This window comes from Magnolia sinica, chromosome 6 (genome assembly GCF_029962835.1).
Source record: "Magnolia sinica isolate HGM2019 chromosome 6, MsV1, whole genome shotgun sequence".
Lineage (NCBI taxonomy): Eukaryota > Viridiplantae > Streptophyta > Magnoliopsida > Magnoliales > Magnoliaceae > Magnolia > Magnolia sinica.
In genome coordinates this window covers 24,604,559-24,624,758 of record NC_080578.1, presented here as the reverse complement: position 1 = coordinate 24,624,758, position 20,200 = coordinate 24,604,559, and the positions used below count along the sequence as shown (strand labels likewise).

At 38.6% G+C, this 20,200-nt stretch overlaps 1 protein-coding gene across 1 annotated transcript; it reads left to right on the top strand.

Moving 5' to 3' along the window:
- The first annotated feature begins 1,928 nt into the window (after positions 1 to 1,928).
- LOC131248564 (sesquiterpene synthase TPS2-like) lies at positions 1,929 to 6,909 on the top strand. Its single transcript, XM_058248904.1, has 7 exons — positions 1,929 to 2,144; positions 2,506 to 2,767; positions 2,996 to 3,368; positions 3,619 to 3,837; positions 4,486 to 4,624; positions 5,211 to 5,459; positions 6,470 to 6,909. Exons 1-7 carry the CDS (start codon positions 1,998 to 2,000, stop codon positions 6,761 to 6,763), a joined length of 1,683 nt encoding a protein of 560 aa, XP_058104887.1. The 5' UTR covers positions 1,929 to 1,997; the 3' UTR covers positions 6,764 to 6,909.
- Positions 6,910 to 20,200: the final 13,291 nt, after the last annotated feature.

Sequence of the window (20,200 nt, the reverse complement as noted above, 5' to 3'; positions counted from 1 at the left end):
TTGGCTAGGGGCAACCCGACACTATCAAGTGGTGGGGAGATTTGCAGAGGAAGCAATGGGGATTTCATCTTCACGTTCGCCTTAGGCTACGACAATGGAACAAACTTCTTGGCAGAAGCTACGACGTTTGCTATTGGTCTGGCATTAGTGGTCGCTAAAGGCCATTCACACATCATCATGGAGAGCGATTCCAAGAGCTTGGTGGACTTGCTTAACAAAGATGGCAAGCCGGGTTGGGTTCACCGGTATTTATGGGCTAAAATTTCCCGTCTAAAGAAGAAGGCCACTCTAAGGATCTCCTTCATGCCGAGAGAGGCCAATGGAGTGGTGAATGGGATGGCCAAAGTTGGGAGCAATGTCCAAGGAAGGACGGTTTACTAGACAGCAGCGAACCTCCCCTCCCTTGCTCGGAGCTCATTTTTCCATGACAGGGTGGAGCTTCTTTTTTTTTTTTTTTTTTTTAAGAATAATAAGTGGACTCATGCCACATCAGTGACATTGATCAGAGAAATTTACAGGATTTCGGGAGGGTCCCAACAAAAAGACTGCAGACCTCTCCTATCGTGTCGCCCCTGAAAAGATTAAAGAAAAAAAACAAATTAAATTGAATCCAGATGGACCTCTGTGCAGATGATGAAAAGAAAAACCGAGATCTCCTGGTCATGATCTCCTTATAGAACCTAGGCCCGACTTGTCCAAGACAAGCGCTCCTCGGACACTATTAGGAAGGTCTGAAATGGTTCGAAAAATTATGTCTGGGCAACCTTCACTGGCCATTCGAGCTAGCTCATCTGCAACTGCATTTCCTTCTCGAAAAATGTGAGTGAAGATAAGATTAAGAGTAGTAGTCTTTGCTTGAATTTCCCCCATCCTATACCAAATACTCCAAGGACAGGCCGCTTGAGGATCCCTTGCCGCATTAACAACAGGGTGGAGCTCGGCGATGTCAGGTTGGGCTGAGGCCGCAGGTAGTTTAGAATGTATTTAGTTTGTGGATTTTTGTTTCAGCTAAAGGATAGGTGAGGTCTTCGCCCTTGTTGTGAGGCCCATCCAAAAAACTTTTATGCATCTCCACATGAATATATTCCTCAGCTAAAACAAAAACAAAAAAAAAAAAAAAAAAAAAACTTGCAGTGCACTTTACGAAGGTTTCAACTGCAGCCGTTCAATCTCGGCTTCTTTTTGTGGTCTGGTCCATTTGAGCTTTGGCTCAGCCTCATTTTTAGACTCATGCTTTAGGAAGTCATTGCACTGGGATGCTACGTGGGCCACGGTGATGTTTGATAGAAATTCACACCCTCGGGCCATTTTTTTCATTTTAAATACATGAGACCAAAAATCAGGTGGATGCCATAATGGCAGAATTTAGAGGAAAACTGAGGAAAGAGTTTGTTAACCTTGGTAGGATATACCTTGATGTTTATATGCCATCCAAACCGTTTATAAGGTCATTCCCGAAGTAAAAACACCAAAAAATTAGCCTGTTATAAAACTTTGTGACCATATGAATGTTTCAAATGGTGGTAATCGAATCCCCTCTGTTTCCTCTCTTGCCGCCCACTTGAGTTTTGGATTCACCTTTAGTTTTGGTCTCATGTTTTAAAATAAGCTCTCAAAATGGATGGACGGTGTGGATTTCTCACAACATCACGGTAGGCCCCACCTACCATCTCAGCGCAGAAAATCAGCCTCACTTAAACTGCACCTGTACAGCACATGAAATATACAATAGAGAACATAAACAGTACATAATTGGATGCATCACGTGTGCCAGATTGACAATTGACGAAGGAACGTACATGAGTGCAAGTAGCACGCTATACCATGAGATAACACATGACTTGCATGGTTGAGTTGGGTGGCTTGTCCCATTCATTTGTACTCTGCGCCAACATGTATGCCCTCTTGCCTTTAAATACCCACCATCTCAGCCTTCAAAGTCAGCTTGCCTTCAAACACTCAGCTTACCACCTTCTCTAACTTCTTTTCACTCAATCATGAGTACTCTTATTCTAGGTAATGGCCACTCAGATGGTCCTACCACTCAAGGGAAGAATGGAAAAAAGGAAATTGGCCGTGCTTGTGCAAACTATCACCCTAGTGTCTGGGGAGATCGCTTCATTACATCATCTCTGGATGACAAGGTGAGAGAGATATTTCCATCTGGTCAATGAGTAAATCAGTCTGTGCCAGACATGCACATTTATATGTGTATATTTCCATACTTCAAAGGGCTCGACTCTACCAAATCCCCTAGTGATCACATCAGTAATACATACATACATGTATGTAGGTATTGCAATTTATACAAACGCATGCGATCATTTACATACATTGGTAAAATCAGAAAATTTGAGTTTTCTTATCAAAATCTTTTTCTTTTTTTTTTAAATAATAATTTAAAATTGTTGTTATTCATCAATTCTCCAAAACTATAAAAATGACATTCTTGAAAACAATGTGATATTTTTATGGTATGTCTGACTATGTGTGGCATTAACATAGGAGCTTGATCCATGCACTAAGCAACGTGCTGAAAAACTGAAGGAAGAAGTGAAGAAAATTCTATCTGATGTCAATAACACAGTGCAAAAATTGAATTTGATTGATGCAATTCAGCGCCTCGGTGTCGCATATCACTTTGAAACAGATATAGAAAAGGAATTACACCGGATTTATGATGACTATAACGGCAATGGTGATAACCTCCATGCTGTTGCTCTCCAATTTCGACTACTAAGGCAACAAGGATATAATGTGTCATCTGGTAAGTGTCCTGCAACTAAGTCTTGTATGCGTGTGTGCATATATGTATGTAACATGCATGCATGTGTTGACACATGCATACAGACATGCGTGCGGAAAACACATGTATGTGTTTGCATTTGCATGCATACACATGCCCAAAACAATTGCATCTCTACTGCATTGCTCAAAGTTAAATAAAATCATCTTTCCATTATTGACGTCTTGAAATGTTTGGATTGTGAAACAGATGTGTTTAGAAAGTTTAAAGACAATGAGGGTAAGTTCAAGGGCACATTGAGCAGTGACATACAGGGTTTGTTAAGTTTATATGAAGCGGCATACCTTGGAATACATGGGGATGATATACTCGATGAAGCCATTACTTTCACCACGATGCACCTCAAATCGGCATTGCCGCAGCTTACCTCTCCCCTAGCAAAGCAAGTAGAACTTGCATTAGAAGTTCCACTTCAAAAGCGTGTGGAGAGGCTACAGTCAAGGTACTACATCTCAATCTATGAGGAAGATAAGGAACGAAGTGATGTGCTATTGGAGTTTGCAAAGTTAGATTTCAATATATTACAGTCATTGCACAAGAAGGAGCTAAGAGACATCTCAAGGTAAGTTTTGTCCAATACACACGTGAGTTTTCTCCCAGGAAATCATCCATCTATTTAGATGCTTCATTCATTTGTGTCACCATGGGCAAACCATCTGTTTGATCAATAGCATGCTAGATGGACAATCATGATTGAGTAGAGAAACAAAATAAGTCCAGTAGCCATCTTGTTTCATGCAGGGTTTCCACATGTTAGGAGTTAGAAAAATTCCCAGTTAACATTGGTTGGAATGTTGATGTGTCTTTCATAGGTGGTGGAAGGAAAACGACTTTGCAGTAAAGCTTCCATTCATCAGAGATAGAGTGGTGGAGTGTTACTTTTGGATATTAGGGGTGTATTACGAACCACATTATTCCCGAGCAAGAATGATAATGACCAAAATAATATCTTTAACATCAATCATGGATGACATTTATGATGTACATGGTACATTGGAGGAGCTTGAACTATATACTGCTGCACTGGAAAGGTACAGTACATGTGTCCAGCACATGATTCTTCTCGTATTTTCTTTCCATACAATATTCAAATTGGGTAGTCCCATTGTATTGGTGGTAACAATGGACAGACCTGTGTATTTATGAGGAAAAAATACCGATACTTTTGGAAGAGGCATGGCCCACCTAAAGAGTGTATCGGCCTGATATTCGACAAGGGTGATCGACATGATGTGACCCACAGTGCCCATGTTGGATGTCCTACCCAAGTGGTATTTTAGCAGGAAAGATGGTTTGACACCACAAATAATGGCACCGTTCTAGTCTAAATTAGCATGCAGCATGCAAGAAGCAGATAGGCATATATGAGACTACCAAAGGTGCTCATTCAGCCGTGCATAAGAATCTCTGTCCACTTACAAAGTGAGATTGGTTCCAATGGATCCCATCCGTCATTAGGCATGGTGGATGGGACTCTCAAGACACCTTCAAAATGGCATTCAATCCTGGAAATCTCACTTCGAATTTGCATACAGGCAGTGGGACGTACACAATCTCTTATATATCAATGGTGGTGATGATGCATGACCGTTTTGTAATTCTCTCCATTTTTTTTCCAAGAATGATATGAAATTGATGAGCCAAAAACATGACTTGTGCACTTGATTTGAAATTTTCAGTTGGGATCGCGGGGCCGTTGATCAGCTGCCAGAGTACATGAAAATCCATTTTGTAGCACTTTTGGACGCCGTTGATGGATTTGAAGAAGAACTGAGTCGGGAAGGAAAATCGTACCGTATATCATACTTAAAAGAAGCTGTATGTACGCTTTAGCTTCTCTGAATCATCTTACTGGGTTCTTACATAATGCCCATAATTATACTGTTGTATAAAAACTACACTGATCAGATGATCCTACCCATACAAAACAGTGGTGTTGGAGCCAAATTTTGTGCTCGATGGAAAACAGTGATGATATCTGGACCGTTTGTTAGGTGGACTCCATGGCTCAGGAAGAAAACAAACTGACTGGATGACCCTAAGCTTAAAATTGGCAGCATACTCATAAGTTAGAGGTTTAGGATCGTTGGTCAGTGTGATTTGGGCGGAGGTATGACCTGATGAACGGTCTTGATCTTGTACTAGTTTTCTATTACAGGCCCCAACGAGTGGACAGCATGAATCATGGGCATTGTGCAGGTTTTCAGTCTGTACAAGTGGAGTTCTTTGGCTAGTCATTCAAAGTTTGATCCGATTGGCCGAACATTCCCATGATCCTAGCCATTAAAGTGGACCATGGGCCCCACTTGTACAAACTAAAATCCAGCTTACCCTCATGCACCAACTTCATTAGTAATGGTATGTATTTATTTTATTTTATTTTTATGTATTTGTTTTCTTTTAGTTTAAGGGCGTGGCCAGAGCCTACTTGAAAGAAGCGAGATGGGCCAGTTCAGATTACGTGCCAACATACGAGGAGTACATGGAAGTTGCACTAATCAGCTCTGCTTACCCTATGCTTACAGTCATATCTCTGGTTGGGATGGGAGATATTGTAACAAAGGAGGCCCTTGAGTGGGCCATCAATGTACCAAAGGTGGTCACAGCTTGTTCTGTCATTTGCCGACTTAAGGATGACCTTACATCAAGTGAGGTACGGTAGATTGAACCCTGTTAAGTGCCTTAGTCCTGCATGTGCCAATGTAGCACGTGTGTGGAATCCAACCAATCATCATCATGTATGCTCTGGTCAACGGATGGAATGGCCCAAAATCATGTACATCCTCTCGTCAATGAGCATTGGGCATACAAAAGAATGGACCATTTACAGAGACTAGCTAATGGTCCGTAATATACTTACATATGTGAATAGATTCTATATCATACATATTTTCCCTTTGGCACGTGTGAGCAGTGAATACTTGAAAATTGCAACCACGAAATTGTTCGGAAAAGAAGAGAACTATTATTCACACCCACTCTTGCGTGTAAATACACCCATTTTCTACCATTGATCACCGAAATGCAGGGAAAAAAAAAAGGGCGTTTCCATCAGCTAGATTATGGCATAGTTGTAAAGCAATCCAGACCGTCCAAATAACTGACCCAGCTGTGGATGAAACCAAGAAACTGACCCTTGATTTTGTATACGAAATTTGAACTATTTCTATTTTACTTTTAACCATCCATTTGATATTCATCAAATGAATGATTAAGATTGCTTGATCAATGACAATTTAAGAGTTATGATCCATCCACAATGTGCACCACAAATTTGGATGGTTGAGTGGCCTAGCATGTGTCCCACATGTGAAGAGTCAGGAGCAGTTTTAATATGATGGTGATATAGTGTTATTGGGCTAGTATTAAGACAGAGGAACTACATTGTTCTGCATAGATTTTGAACTAGAGAGGCCGTGGTTCTTCATTGATCTAGACCGTTGACATGATGGACTTTACCAAAAATGGAGGAACCCACAAAATCCCCCATATTTAAAGATCCGATCCCTTTGTCATGGTCTCCTAAAGATACACGGTTGAGAGACAAAGGTATAATAATGGTCCACATTCAACAAATAATCAACGGTTTAGGTCATTAAACTATGGCCCCAGTATCAACATTAACTGACTGTTTTTTCTTTTTGCTTTTGACGACATGTGAAGCTTGAGCAAGCCAGAGGTCACGTTGCTTCTGCAATGCAATGCTACATGAGGGAGCATGGCACCTCGTATGTAAACACGTGTGAAATTTTTCAAGAAATGGTCGCAAGCGCATGGAAAGAAGTTAACAAGGAATGCCTTAAACCAAGGCATGTTCCCATGCCCGTCATCATGAGGGCTGTCAACCTCGCACGTGTGATTGAACTCTTGTACGTGCATCAAGACGGATATACCAATTCCACACGTGAGACCAAAGATCGTATCACAATGGTGATGGTCGACCCAGTTGCCGTTTGAGGACAAAAATGAGTCATATATTATTGTAACTACTTGAATAAAGTCAGTGGCCTACAGCATTGAAAGATTGGCCCTTTATTTCTACTTTTGCTAATACATAGTACATTCTGTGGAGTGAAATATAATCCATTAATGATTAAGCACTGCATGGACAATCAGATGGTCCAATTGATTGATCAGTACTCATGATTTAGATTATCATGTTAGAATTATGGTAACGTGGATTGTTATTGTGAAACTATGGTTGTGAATTGCTTAAATTATTAATCATGTCTTGGGATATGGGATCAGGGTTTGACCATCCCAAGTGTTGGATTTCACGGCGTATCACATTATATAGGGAAATACCCTTGATTTTAAGGCATAGCTTGGTGAGTTGTAATACAAAAATACAACATAAATAAATAAATAAGTGCCAAGAATTTAAGTAATCCAAATGCATTAATGGGGTCAATAAGTTTGCATTAGATTAAGTCATATAAAGTGTAGATAAGAAGGCTCGGGCACATATAAGTCAAACCTTAAGTGTGTCAGTTAACACGTGATGGTGAGGCCCTCATGGATAGTCACTATCTAATTAGTCTTTCAACTCATACGAGCTACATGACCAAAAATAAGACTGACAGACCACAATCCATAATACACAAAGATTTAGTAATTTAAATACTGCCTAATTGACGATATGCCTACCCCATGGGGGAACACTACCGAGCTTTTATTAAATTGAGGGAAATCAGAAATACAAGTATTGTTTTTACGAGTACAAAAGAAACCAAAGTAATCCATACGATGCATATACCTTAACTGGTGATCATCCATATTCAGAATGTCCATATCACTAATTGGGACATGCCTAATTTCAAACAACAAGTCTTTTGAGAATATATGAGAGCAATTGGCTAAAAACAAGGTGCACTTGTACAACTTCCCATTATGTAATATCAGGTGTCAAAAACATGACTGAATTCATATTATCACATGGCTCTTAACAATGAGGGCCCTTGCCATGATACATCACTGTGCGAGGCCACAGAGCCAGCTAAAACATGTATCACACCGACGATCTCAAGACCATCAAAGAGTAATCATAAGTGTATGCATCCTTACATACCATGCATTTCTTGTATATGATTAAATATCACTATTTTTCACCAGAAAATTATATGTCATTGTTTTCTTACCATATTATATTTTACCTTATATTCAAGAGTTATTTAACACACAAAACTTTTCAATACTTGAATATTGAAAGTCCTCGGGTGTTACCATAAAATTTAACTTGTCATATACTTATGCAGATTGTCTATCTAGCTTATTTTAACTATTCATATACACTCTACCCTAATTAAGTTTAACCTTCAAGAGTACTCTTCATTTATAGATCAAGTTATCCAGTCGTTGATTCTTAAGAGGGACCATTACATTATCATGAAATCAACCTAGAAAATGAATTAAGCACTTTAGACCAAATCATTAATGAATTAGAGCTTTACATCTTGATTCCGATACACTTACAAGAGTTTTACACTGTTCAAATCTAAATCCAATAGTTAGAAATACATTATTAATCATTCATAGTCTTTCCATGGTATAGAGGTTCATAACCAAAAAGCATCTTAAAAAACTAATTTGTAAGGACCTAATCATGACAAAACTTCAGGCAATGCCTTGTTGTGCAATTTGAACTATACAATAAAAGTTTCGGGACCCAACCGACACAATCTGTCGTCCATCGAGTCCATAACGTTTAGCCGGTTAATCCACCACTCAATCACGTATATCGAACCATTATATTAGAAAATCAACATTTAGATTCATTCTAGAAAATCAGTGGGATGTCTAAGACCGTAGAGAAGTGATTATGAAGTAATCCAACCTTCGATTACAAAATCGACCGTTAAAATTTAATATTCACCATTTGATAAAGAGTTATGGATATATGGTTAGTTGATCACTCATCAAAGAAATCTAAGTGGGCTATGGAATGCCCTGATCCCATATCATCCTAAACCCGACTATCAAATAGGACCCATGTGTGCATTGGTTGTCGCGTGTGCATGTTCTCAACCCCAAGTGCAAGGCTACGATATGGTATAAACTTGGTAAATCTGGAGTCAATCCACAAGAAAAGATTTGTTAAGAACACAACTAGAACTAATCTAGTTTTTAAGAATTAGGAATCTAGTAAAGTAATTATAGTGAAAATAATAATAATAACAACTAAGGATCCAGGAATCCTCAATTAACAAATCCTTAACAGAATTTGTCTAATTCAACTCGATAACCTCAACTAGAATCGAATAATGATTCATTCTAATAGGAAGATAACTATGTGAAATCAATAAATAACTCTCAATTAAGATATATAAAACAGAATAAATTGATCTCTCATGAAGATATAGGTAATTGATTGCAGGGAATCCAAAGCATCTATTGTCTTGGAGTTAACAATAGATCAAGGGATTTCACATATCAATTCCTTCGCCAAACTATGAATTCAACTACATCAATCACAATTCAACATTAAAAATTAATAAAATCGTAATAAAATGAATTTAATATAAGAATTCATTAAGAGGTTCATCCCTTAGCATTAGCTATGAGATTTTTTTTAAAGAGAATCTCTGCTATTTTATAAATGGGAGCTCAAAGGCTGCACAACCAGATACATTTCGGGAAGGGCTAATCGACAAAAAGAGATAGGGCCCTCCTATCATATGAAAAGACAATGAGAGAAATAACAAGGGAAGGCTAGACCACACATAGGTTGCCTAAGTCAACTCTATCAAGAAACAGAAGGTCTTTCATAAAAGAAGGAAGGTCTTTAGAAGTGCGATAATACAGATCAATCTGACCTTCACTCCCCAACTGTGCCAGGCCATCGCCATTGAGTTGGCCTCCTTGGGCATATGGGAGATCTAGATCTCCATGTTACTCCTGATGGATTCAATTCCTACTTTCCAGTACCACATTCCAAGAGACAGTATTGATATTGATAGGAGCTTCACCACAGATCTAGAATCGCTAACTACTTCCACTCTATCATAGCCCAAAGTCTTGCATCGGATTAGGCCGTCCAAGATAGCCTTAATTTCACCCCTCAAATTTGTGCCGAACCCATAAGCCTTAGCAAATGCAAATAGGAATTCCCCTTAATGGTTTCTACCTATCCTACGCCCTCTTGAAAGGCCCAGGTTACCTCTTGTCGAGCCATCAACGTTAAGCTTAATCCATCCTTGTTGAGATCTAGACCATATAACAACAACAATGTTGGAAGGATTAGAAGGTGGTGTTTTGATTCCCAGCAAGTTAAGAGAGAAACCAATTTCTTTTCAAGGATTTCAAGTGGGGCAATAGGGGGCCAACAACAATGTTGGAAGGATTAGAAGGCGGCCTTTTGATTCCGAGCAAGTTAAGAGGGAGAAATCAATTTCTTTTCAAGGATTTCAGGTGGGGCAATAGGGGGCTAATTTGGTTGATATAGGATTGAACACCTGCTATTACCACGGAGGCTCGCACTTGACGGTTTTCAAATCTGGCGATATTCCTATCCTTTCACAATTCCCAGAAGATGAAGGAAGGAATGAAACCTTTGAGAAGGAGTATGTTGTTTGAGTAGGGAGACGCTGTCCACCACTGGATTGCGCGGTCTACAACCGAAGAGAGAGGTGGCAACCAAACACTGAATATGCGACTGTAGAATTTCCAAGTTTGAGACGCCGTGTCGCTTGTGGCAAAAATGTGGTCAATGGATTCGGTATCTGGCTTGGAGGGGGTGGCAACAAATGCATTTGGAGGCAATAACAATACCTTTGTTCTGGAGCTATCATCGATTGGAATCGCTCTATTGATGATTCTCCAAGCTAGGAGAGAGATTTTTGGAGGAATTTTCCCGTGCCATATCCACCTAGCCCAGGCTTTGTGTATAGCCCTCGGTCTCAAACTTTGTTAGGCCAGGCCCATAGCTAGTTCTCCATCGGTCGAATCCATCCATATGTGTCTGTGTTCTAAGTATGAGGTACAGATTCCCTCAGAAGAAATTTGATCAATAGCTGTCTGATGAAGAACTTTGTTGAATTGTGGAAGGGGAGATCTAACCATTAGGGTTTATCATGTCAAAGACCTTGACAGATTGAGGAGGCGTTGCAGCCAGCTGGATTCTCCAATCTTGCAGAGGCCCGAGATCTGTCTAAACATCGTCCCAGAAGTTCACATCCCCTCAACCGATCAACCAACGCGTTCTGGCAACAACTAATGAGCTAACCTTGCAGATTTTTTTCCAGAACGGCGAGGCATAGGCTGCCCGAGATGAATCACCAACTAATTGGAAGTCGCTTGAGTATTTTTCCCTCATGAAGTTGCTCTAGTAGCTTCCCTTGCTCCTGAAATGGATCATTCAGGCCAGCTTCATCCGAAAAGCTAACATAATAGATTTGAGGCTCCTCAGCCCCACGCCCCCTTCAAATTTCGGAAGAGTGATCTTTTTTCAGCTCAGCCAGTGGCACCTCTTTCTCTGTCCTTCCCAACCCCAAAAGAAGTTAGAGAAAGTTTTTTCAAGATCCGACAAAATGTTGACAGGAACTCCGAGGCAGTAAGAGCTAAGAGATTAACCTAACATAGCTAACACCTTAAAATAAATAAATAAATAAATAAAACCAAAAAATTAAGGAAGAAGAATGACGCCTAAGAATCTTCAGTTTTGTTTTCTCTCTCTCCCAAACCTTGATTTATTTTTTTAAAAAGTCCTAAACGCCTCCATAAATAGAAAAAAATCGTGCCGACTTTAAAAATTCTTAAACTTTCGCACTTACGCCCATTGTTAATCAATACCTTCAATCGAACAAAACCCATCGAAGTCCCATCAATTGATCGAACTCTAATATACTCAATCGAATCGGAATCATCCAAAACTGTCCAATGAGAAATATTAAAAATTCTAGTAATTTTCGATCGATCGATCGATCAAAAGTGTCAATCACATCAATCATAATTAAACATAAAAACCAATAGAATGAATTTAAATGAATTAAGTATAAGAATTCATCAAAAGGTTCATCTATTAACCTTACCCAAGATATTAGCCTAACATATCTAACATTTAAGGAAAACAAAAAATAAACTAGAACTAAAAGATTAAGGAAGAAAAACGACACCGAAGAAGCTCCGCCTTCGCTTTCTCTCTCTCTCACACAAACCCTAATTTGTGTTTTAAACACGTCCTGAATGCCTCCTTAAATAGGAAAATCACATTGACTTAAGAAATTCTTAAACTTTTGCACTCACGCGCACACTCGATCTATAACTTTGATTGATCAAAATCCATCAAAGTCATATCAATCAATTGAAGTCCAATACTCAATCAAATCAAAATCGTCCAAAACTGGCCAGCAAACATTATTAAAAACATTTAGCGATTTTCGATCGATTGCACACACACTTTCGATATATCAAAAGTGTGAAAATATTACCAGAGAGTTTAGCCATAAATTCAGATTTTCTTGATTCTTCTCCCAATCGATGATCTACCGATCGAATTAAAGCTCTGGTCGATGCATCGAAAATTGTTGATTCTTTAAATTGGCATGCTTTTAATTATCAATGTTTTTTCTCCTTAAATTTCTTACTTCTTCATAATCTTCCAAGTTAGAATTCCTCAGCTCTTCATTACTTGATTTCTCTTGGACTTTAACTCTTCTGTTTTAGTTTGAATTTGTCTTGAACTTTGAATTTCCTTTGCACATTGAAAACATAATTAAGCTATTTTATGTCATGCCCCCAAATGTGAGAACCACAGTTAACTCTAACCCTAACATCAAGTTCAAAGAAATCGCTAGGTCAAGGAAATTTCTAACATTCATACCCATATTCACATTCAACCACATACTGAAATAACTAATTTATTTAAATATCATCATCCAAATCATCAACCCATTATTAAATTGTCATCAATCACCACCACTTAACCATAAAATAATTTATAAATGTCAAACATTTTCGAATCAAATTTCAGAATATAAGAAAAGCAGGCGATCTATGCTATCAACTTCATCGGCTAGCTTCTGAGTATCTTCACCTTCTATTTAGTATTTAATTTTCCATCGATAAAGTTCATAAGCATAAAGCTCCTATAAATGATTTTATATATAAGGCAATATAAATATTTTTAACAATTAAAGAAAAATCATAATAAAACATTTTTACAAATAATGAAAATTATTTATAGTTCACATGTCTAATTTACCAAATAATGTCGAAAAAAAATCATTAAAAACACTCAGTGCACTCTGCTTCACTCTTCACTCAATATTACTCATCACTCAGCAAAGCCATTACTTGGCAAAATTATCGCTTAGCATAGCTAACATGAGGCTTATAAATCACTCAGCATGGCCAATACCTAGCTTATAAATCGCTTTGCATGGCCAATATGAGGCTCATAAATCACTTAGCATATCTAACACAAGGCTTATAATTCACTCAGCATATCAGCATTGCTCACTCGAACACATAATTCACTCAGCATTGTTGACTTAGGCATATAATTCACTCAGTATATGATCCTCACCAACACTTATTAGTATTAATATCTCACCATCACTCTATTAAATCAATCCTCACCATTCACTCTATCAATCCCCACCATCCACTATTGAAACCATTCATTGCCACTCATTCTATTAAAATCAATCATCACCTTCATAAATTTTGAGTATCAAATCAATTTCTTAAATATATCTCATTTTTATAAAATTTCTCAAAATCAATTAGAGCATGACATGACCTATTGATCTTGTTCCTATATCACTGTCCTATAGGCCGTCAGAGTCTGCAGAGTCTTTTGCACATCACATTCATTTATGGCATCAAGAAATCAAGAAAAAGATCATGACTAGTAATGAACATTACTCACTTTCTGCAGACTAACATAAATATTTTAAGGAACTCAATGTAAAGGACTCTATGATGTTCCGCATCAGGCCAAAGTGGTACCCTTAGGGAGTCATTCGTAAATTACACACACGTAGCGCTAGACCATTCAAAATTATAAAATCAAACGGTCTCAATGCATATGTGGTAAATCTTCCACATTCCATGGACATTAGTTCCACATTGAATGTGGAGGATCTAGTTGCATTTCAAGGGACTACTAATACATTATCCAGCCTATCACCTAAACATCCTAATTTCTCAAACATTTTCCTTAATCCACGGCCCTCTCCTGACCCATCTTCCCAGCCTCTACCTCCCATACCTACCCTTCCCACACCCAGAGAGGATATAGAGGATATTCTGGACCATCAGATAATATCCACGTCGGACGGCGGGTTTCAGAAGTTCTTAATCAAGTGGAAGTCACACGTAGCTTTAGACAGTATGTGGCTCACTGAGGAGGAGCTTCAGAGACTTAATACTTACATCTTAGAGCAGTTCAGGAGTTTTGTTTCTCCGGTGGTGAAACTTTCACAGCCGAGGAGAATTGATGGGGATATCTCGTGCACATGCACGCCTCCCCTACTCACGTACGCAAGGAGGAGGGCCCCACCATCGATCTGGATCGATGATGACATCCAAGGAGGGCCTTCTAGTTAAAAGGCTACATTTTGGTTCGTTGGAGTGGACCCGATAGTCATGCAAATCCCACCATAGGTTCTCATGATTGTGGCCCACTATTTTAATTAATTTAGTACTTTGAGTTTTGCTTATTATTGTTATTAGGAGTATCATGGACAGTTTATATTGCTTCGATTAGTTGTTATTTGTTATTACTTCATCGCCAAGTAATAGGTCGCGCACATGGCGCGATTTTTAGAGTATAGAGTTTTATTATAAATAGGCACCGCTTATAGTCTTTTTATTCAATGAAGGTTAATACAATTGCTGCATTTTTCTTCTCCTCTAAATTTCTGAGTTGTGGAGATTCAATTGGGTGTGAAACCCTCCCTCGAAGGGTTGAGTACCGTGGTGCGAAGCTACACTTATCTCGATTCTACCCCACCTTCTTCCATCCATATATTCTCTTATCTTGTAATTATTTACGCTTCAAATACATCCTCTATTGCAACCTTTTTTATCTCTACAGTAGATTTTCAAAATCTGGCTCTACAGGAAGGGTTGAAACTTTGGCGGAGCACCACATACAAACCGAGTATCAGATCGAGCTGAGATTTGGACGTTTTGGAACCCATCCCTAGGCGACTAGGGTGAAGGTGGCCTTTTTCTGAATAGTGAGCCCCACACATGTGCGGATGGGATCACATGCACGTGCGTCTGGGTCGTTGTTGCTGTCCACACGTACGGTACTTCTCCGGTTCATCTCTCTCTTTTCTTTCACTCCTCTTTCACCCAAAATTCCCAAACCTAACCTTAAATTACTCAAATCCTTAATTTTTTGCCATTTCTTCAACCTTAGGGTTCCTCAAATTGAAATTTTCGAATCCCTTAGATTGGGAGAAATTATTTCTATGCATGTGTGGATGAATTTGCCCTCCTTTGATTCTTGTTTGGTCTATAATTTTGATTGATCTGGCCCTAGCATGTGTAGGCCTGGATCCGCATAAGATTCTCCTTGATTGAGTGTTTGAACTTTTGTATGGGATGTGGAATTTTGTATAATTATTTCTAAACTAGTGTGATCTAAAGCCTAAAAATCTTGCACATCATACTTGAATTTCATGTCCTGCATCAAGTAAAAAACAAGAACACTACTAATGGATGATGAGATGATGCTAATTAGGACAGATTTATTTTAGTACACTGATTTAAGATCAATTATTCAACAAATTTCCAAAACAAGCATTTACATACATGCATTCTTAATATTTTGAAAAAGCAAATGATACGATTATGCACCTACTTGGTGCAAATCAAAGTTGAAGAAAAATAAATTCAAAATCAACTGGTGATTCAATACGATTGGACTCTCAGTTCCGAGTCAATAGAAAAATAAATTTGAAATCAACTGATTTAGAACTTCTGAAGCATCAACAGTTTCTAAAGCAACCTGCTATGGCATGATACATAAATTAGAGGAAGTGTCAAAATTCTCATAGGGGCAAGAATGAAGTGGATCCAATAACTTCTACATAAGTACCACCTACAGATGCATTTAGAACTTCAACTTTATCTTTTGGATGGTTGAACTTGTATCTAAGACCAATCTTGCACCTTTGTGTCTTCAAGAAGTACTGGCCATATTGAGGGATGAGGAAACAAGTAAAACACAATACAAGAGAACCTGAAAGGTGGGTGAAGCAACCAACTAAAGAAACTAATTTCAAATGTATACTTACTGGACAGTCAGGTTCTCCTGGTCTATCTGGAGGACATTCGCTAGTAGGGATATCAGGGACCTGAAAAAATAGGAACATTATTCACACTAACATGTTAAGTAAGTGATTTGTGCATAATATAAGGTCAAATATAAATTACAACATTCAGGAAAGTTCTAACAGCATCAAGTATAACTGCTAAATGGAATATGGAAGGCACTGAAACGGTAATTAATTGAAGCACATAACAAGGATGAGATCCTATTTGGTTACCTAAAATATTTTATTAGGATAGCCATCCACATAGTGGCACATGTCCATCACTTGTTAACAACCATTGACACCAATTCCAATAAATACAAATCATCATCATATAAGCCTTAACCCAACTAAATGGGGTCAGCTTATTCCAATAAAAACAAATGATATCTAAAAAAGTAGATGTTACCTTGTACAAGGTAATTTGGATTAAAATAATAATAATAAATTAGTTTTAGCATTATTCCATAAGGCACATGAAAGAGTAGCTAACTTTTGCAAACACCCATTCACTGCAAACAGTTTTCCCAATGATATCCCAAGAAAACCTCAAGATTTAAAATTTACAAGCCGATAAATTGCTGAGACGGAGATTTCTATGTCATCTACGGCCTTGTAACACTTGTGATTAGAGGGGTCCATGAGTTTTATGATAGAGGAGGGTGCAGTTGGAGAATTCTAGACCAATAACTTTGGTTGTTAGTCGATCTAAGATAATCATAAAAGTATTGTTTACGATGGGCTTGTTGAGGCACAAAAAAATATTCTATTACAGTGGTCAGAGAATTCCATGGTGCGGATCTTTCCTAGGGTCGCTCACTCCGTATTTTGGTAAAAATCAGTATTCGGGGGTATTTTGGGTATTTTGGTAAAAATCAATATCAGGGGTATTTTGAGTATTTTGGTAAAAATCAGTATTCAGGGGTATTTTGGGTATTTTAGTAAAAATCAGCATCCAGGGGTATTTTGGTAAAAATCAGTATTCGAGGGTATTTTGGGTATTTTGGTAAAAATCAGTATCCGGGGGTATTTTAGGTATTTGGTAAAAATCAGTATTCGGGGGTATTTTGGGTATTTTGGTAAAAATCAGTATCTAAGGGTATTTTGGGTATTTTGGTAAAAATCAGTATCTGGGGGTATTCAGGGTATTTTGGTAAAAATCAATATCTGGGTGTAGTCTGGGTATTTTGGTAAAAATCAGTATCCGGGGCTATTCTGGGTATTTTGGTAAAAATTAGTATCCAGGGGTATTCTGGGTATTTTGGTAAAAATTAGTATCCGGGGGTATTCTGGGTATTTTGGTAAAAATCAATATCCAGGGGTATTCTGAGTATTTTGGTAAAAATCAGTATTCGGGGGTATTCTGGGTATTTTGGTAAAAATCAGTATCTGGGGGTATTTTGGGTATTTTGGTAAAAATCAGTATCCAGGGGTATTTTGGTAAAAATCAGTATCAGAAGGTATTTTGAGTATTTGGGTAAAAATCAGCACCGGGGGTATTTTGGGTATTTTGGTAAAAATCAGTATCCAGGAGTATTTTGGTAAAAAAAGGAGTGGATGGACATTGCTTTGTATGGAGGAAGAAGTAGTTGTACACCACTATTTAAGGGAGAGCTTGGTGGACATCATTGTTTAAAAGAGGAGGTTGGATATTGTGTAAAGGAAGAAGTGGTGGTGATCACCACTACGTAAGAGAGGAATGCCTATAAATACCCATCCCCATGCTACATTTGAGGGGTTGGTCAGTTGAGAGGTTAGTAGACAAGGAGGTTAGAAGATATGGTGGAAGGTAAGAGAGGAAGAGAGAGAGGACAATTGTGCGGGTCGCGCAACTGGAGAACTCATTCCACTGCCCGCGCAATGAAGGAAAGCCTTCTACCGTCCGCACGACCACTTTTGCAAGGAAAGACTCGTTGCGCCATCTGCGTAACCACTTTTGCAAGCAAAGTCCTTTACGCCATCCACGCAACCACTTTTGCAAAGGTCCTTTGCACAATCCGCGCAACCATGTTTGCAGAGAAGTCTATTACGCGAACCCTGCGCAACCATGTTTGCAGAAAAGTCATTGTGCGAACAGTGCAACATACACTTGAAAAAGCTCCATGCACCATTTCTCTTAGAATTTTGTCCAGACGCCAGGCTTATGTTGTCCTAACGGATATAGTTTGCAGAATAAGTCTTTTACAATCACTTCTGCAAAGGAAATTCCATGCACCACTTTATGTGGAGCTTATCCCAAGGGAAGCCTTATGTTGTCCTAACAGATATAGCTTGCAGAAGAAGTCTTTTGCAACCACTTCTGCAAAGGAAATTCCATGCACCACTTTGTGTGGAGCTTGTCCTATTGTCCTAAAGGAAAGTCCATGCACCACTTGTTATGGAATTTGTCCTGAGACAAGCCTTATATTGTCTTAAAGGAAACTCCATGCGCCACCTTGTGAGGAGACTTGCCATGATGCATGGTTTTTATCACGAAGTAAGCTCCATGCCTCCATATTCTCCGAAGTAAGATCCATGCACTCTACATTCACTGTCTAAGCCTGTGTACTCCTACCCTCAGACAGATGGCCTCCACATTTCAAGGGATCGCCGCTCCACATTTCAAGGGATGATCATCGCTCCAACAGAAGGAGGATCAAAATTGATCTCAATGGTCAGATCAAGGAAGAATGAACGGAAGGATGATCAGAATTGATCTCAACGGTCAAATCAAGGAAAAATAAACGAAAGGATGATCAGAATTGATCTCAACGGTCAGATCAAGGAAGAATGAACGGAAGGATGATCAGAATTGATCTCAACGGTCAGATCAAGGAAGAATGAACGGAAGGATGATCAGAATTGATCTCAACGGTCAGATCAAAGAAGAATGAATAAAAGAATGATCAGAACTGATCTCAACGGTCAGATCAAGGGTTTCAAGCCCGCACAACCCATCTCCCCTAGAGATGTAATAAAAAAGCGTCGAAATGCTACCGAAATTGCCATCAGACTGTCTTCTCTTTCATTCATTGCTTTGATTAATTGTACTCTGTTTTCAGAATCAAGAGAATCCGAGGATGTAAATGAATTCAGAATAAATGTGATCATTGTTCTCTCATTCTTTCTTTGTTATCATTGAATAAATCCCCTAAATCAAACGCATTTGTTTTCTTGTCGAAACAGGGCTAATGATAATGATGGATGTCATTATCTCCCCTTTCCAAGGCGCTTTCGCAGAAGGAAGGCAAATCACAGATGGGATTGTGCTAGCTAATGACTACCTTGACTTGCATGGTAAGGCAGGGATTTAACGATATGAAGAAGGTATGTGATTGTGTGGATTAGATTCTTAATACATGCTTTCAAAAGATGGGTTTGGGACTTTATGGAGGAAGCAGAATAAAGAGTGTGCTATGACAATTCTTCAAAATTTTGAGCTTGAGAGTTATGAAAAAGAAGGACAGACCCAAATTTATAGCAGGATTTATTTTTTTTTTAACAGCAGCAAATACCTTTTATTAAACCGAACAAAAGAGACACGACCCATCAGTGCAGGGGAGTGATAGTGACAACCTCTTGGGAGGGGCCTTCAGGAGTAGAAATTTTTGTGAAGTAAAAAATAAATATTGAAAATAGTCAAGTTGCCCAGGTTTGTGAAGAACTAACCCAGGAGATGCCTATGTATACACCTCATGCCCAGGAGATGCTTATGAATACACCTCATTCTTAATTTGCCCAAGTTCTAAATTTTCAATTTTGGTGTAATGTCCAATCATCAAGTGCTAGCAAGGAAATGCCTATGAATACACCTCATGCCCAGGAGAAACATTAACATCATTGTCCTTAAAGCATCAAAGATCTGTTGAAAAAAAAAACCATTCTCCCTAGATTTTGAAGAAGGTTGACAAAGTGGATAGAACCAAATACAACCATAGTAAAGGGCATAAACGACATCTTTAGTGGTGATTTTATTATCAAGATGTTGTCGTTACAACAGCCATTAAAACATGAACTCGAATCTGCTTTCACAAAATTACAACAAAAAATAGCAAAACAAAACTAGATCTACTATCAGCAATGAAAACTTTAACGTTTCGACCAGATCAGAGCTATAAAAGAAGAAAAATGCAAGAATTGAGCCGGATCT

Coding starts and splice junctions, on each gene's coding strand:
- LOC131248564 (XM_058248904.1), top strand. CDS start 1,998: ATGAGTACTCTTATTCTAGGTAATGGCCACTCAGATGGTCCTACCACT. Junction 2,768..2,995: donor AGGATATAATGTGTCATCTG/GTAAGTGTCCTG, acceptor ATTGTGAAACAG/ATGTGTTTAGAAAGTTTAAA. Junction 5,460..6,469: donor ATGACCTTACATCAAGTGAG/GTACGGTAGATT, acceptor CGACATGTGAAG/CTTGAGCAAGCCAGAGGTCA.